This window comes from Nicotiana tomentosiformis, chromosome 1, assembly GCF_000390325.3.
Source record: "Nicotiana tomentosiformis chromosome 1, ASM39032v3, whole genome shotgun sequence".
In the NCBI taxonomy this organism is placed as follows: Eukaryota; Viridiplantae; Streptophyta; class Magnoliopsida; order Solanales; family Solanaceae; genus Nicotiana; species Nicotiana tomentosiformis.
Genome location: NC_090812.1, coordinates 88,954,723 through 88,955,812, shown reverse-complemented (window position 1 = coordinate 88,955,812; position 1,090 = coordinate 88,954,723). Strand labels below are relative to the sequence as shown.

General features: G+C 50.0%; 1 protein-coding gene across 1 annotated transcript; it reads right to left on the bottom strand.

Annotated features, from left to right (window-relative positions):
- Positions 1–230: 230 nt before the first annotated feature.
- Positions 231–821, bottom strand: LOC138907134 (uncharacterized). Its single transcript, XM_070197391.1, has one exon. The coding sequence runs from the start codon at positions 819–821 to the stop codon at positions 231–233; it is 591 nt and encodes a 196-aa protein (XP_070053492.1).
- Positions 822–1,090: the final 269 nt, after the last annotated feature.

Genomic DNA, 1,090 nt, shown 5'->3' with positions numbered 1-1,090 from the left:
TCTCAAATATCGCCTCTTCCTGAGCTCCAATCCGTCAAAAATGGAAAATGGGACGAACTTAAACTTTCTGTCCAGACCTCTCTTCTTCGCGAACGCGACAGGTCCCTCGCATTCGTGAAGCACAAAATCGTGCTGCCCAACATTTCTCTTCGCGAACGCGAGACACTGCTCGCGAACGCGATACTTTACCGAGTTTTTCTTTGCGAACGCGAGACACTGCTTGCGAACCCCTAGTCACCTGGACCACAAGGCCTCTTAACCTCCCTCTCTCCACGCTCTTTGCTACGGACCATCTCTATCTGCAGAGCAATGTCAACTACCTCATCAAAAGTAGCACCAGATACTCTCTCCCAAGTCATAAGTAATCGTAGATGATATGTGAGGCCATCAATGAACCTCATAATCCTCTTCTTATCAGTTGGAACCAACCAAACTGCGTGACGAGCCAACTCAGAAAATCTTATCTCGTACTGCGTCACAAACATACCATCCTCACGCAACTGCTCAAACTGTCTGCACAGCTCCTCTTTGCGAGATTGCTGTACAAACTTCTCCAAAAAGAGAACGGAGAACTCCTGCCATGTAAGTGGTACTGCACCAACCGAGCTGCGTCTCTCGTAAGCCTCCCACCATCTGAAGGCATTCCCAGAAAACTGAAATGTAGTGAACGAGACCCCACTGGTCTCTAAAATACCCGCTGTCTGCAGCATCCGCTGGCACTTATCCAAAAATCCCTGAGCATCCACTGACTCAGCACCGCTAAATGATGGATGTTGAAGCCTCCCAAATCTCTCAAGTCTCCTCTGCTTATCATCTGCCATAACGGGGACTACCGGGGCTTGAGCAGCTGCAACTGGCTGGACTGGTAGTGCCCCCGGTATCTGAGGTCCCTGTACTACCTGATCTGGAATACGAGCAACATGGTTATGAGTACCTCCCCCGGCCTGAGAAGTGGCAGGTGTGGCCTGAGCCGAAACCACTTGAGAAGGGCCAGTGCAAACTATCAATATCTAGGCCAAAGTCTCCTGAAGACCTGAAATCTCAATGGGCATAGCTGGTGCCTTAGCTGGTCCGGTAGGCTCAACTATAT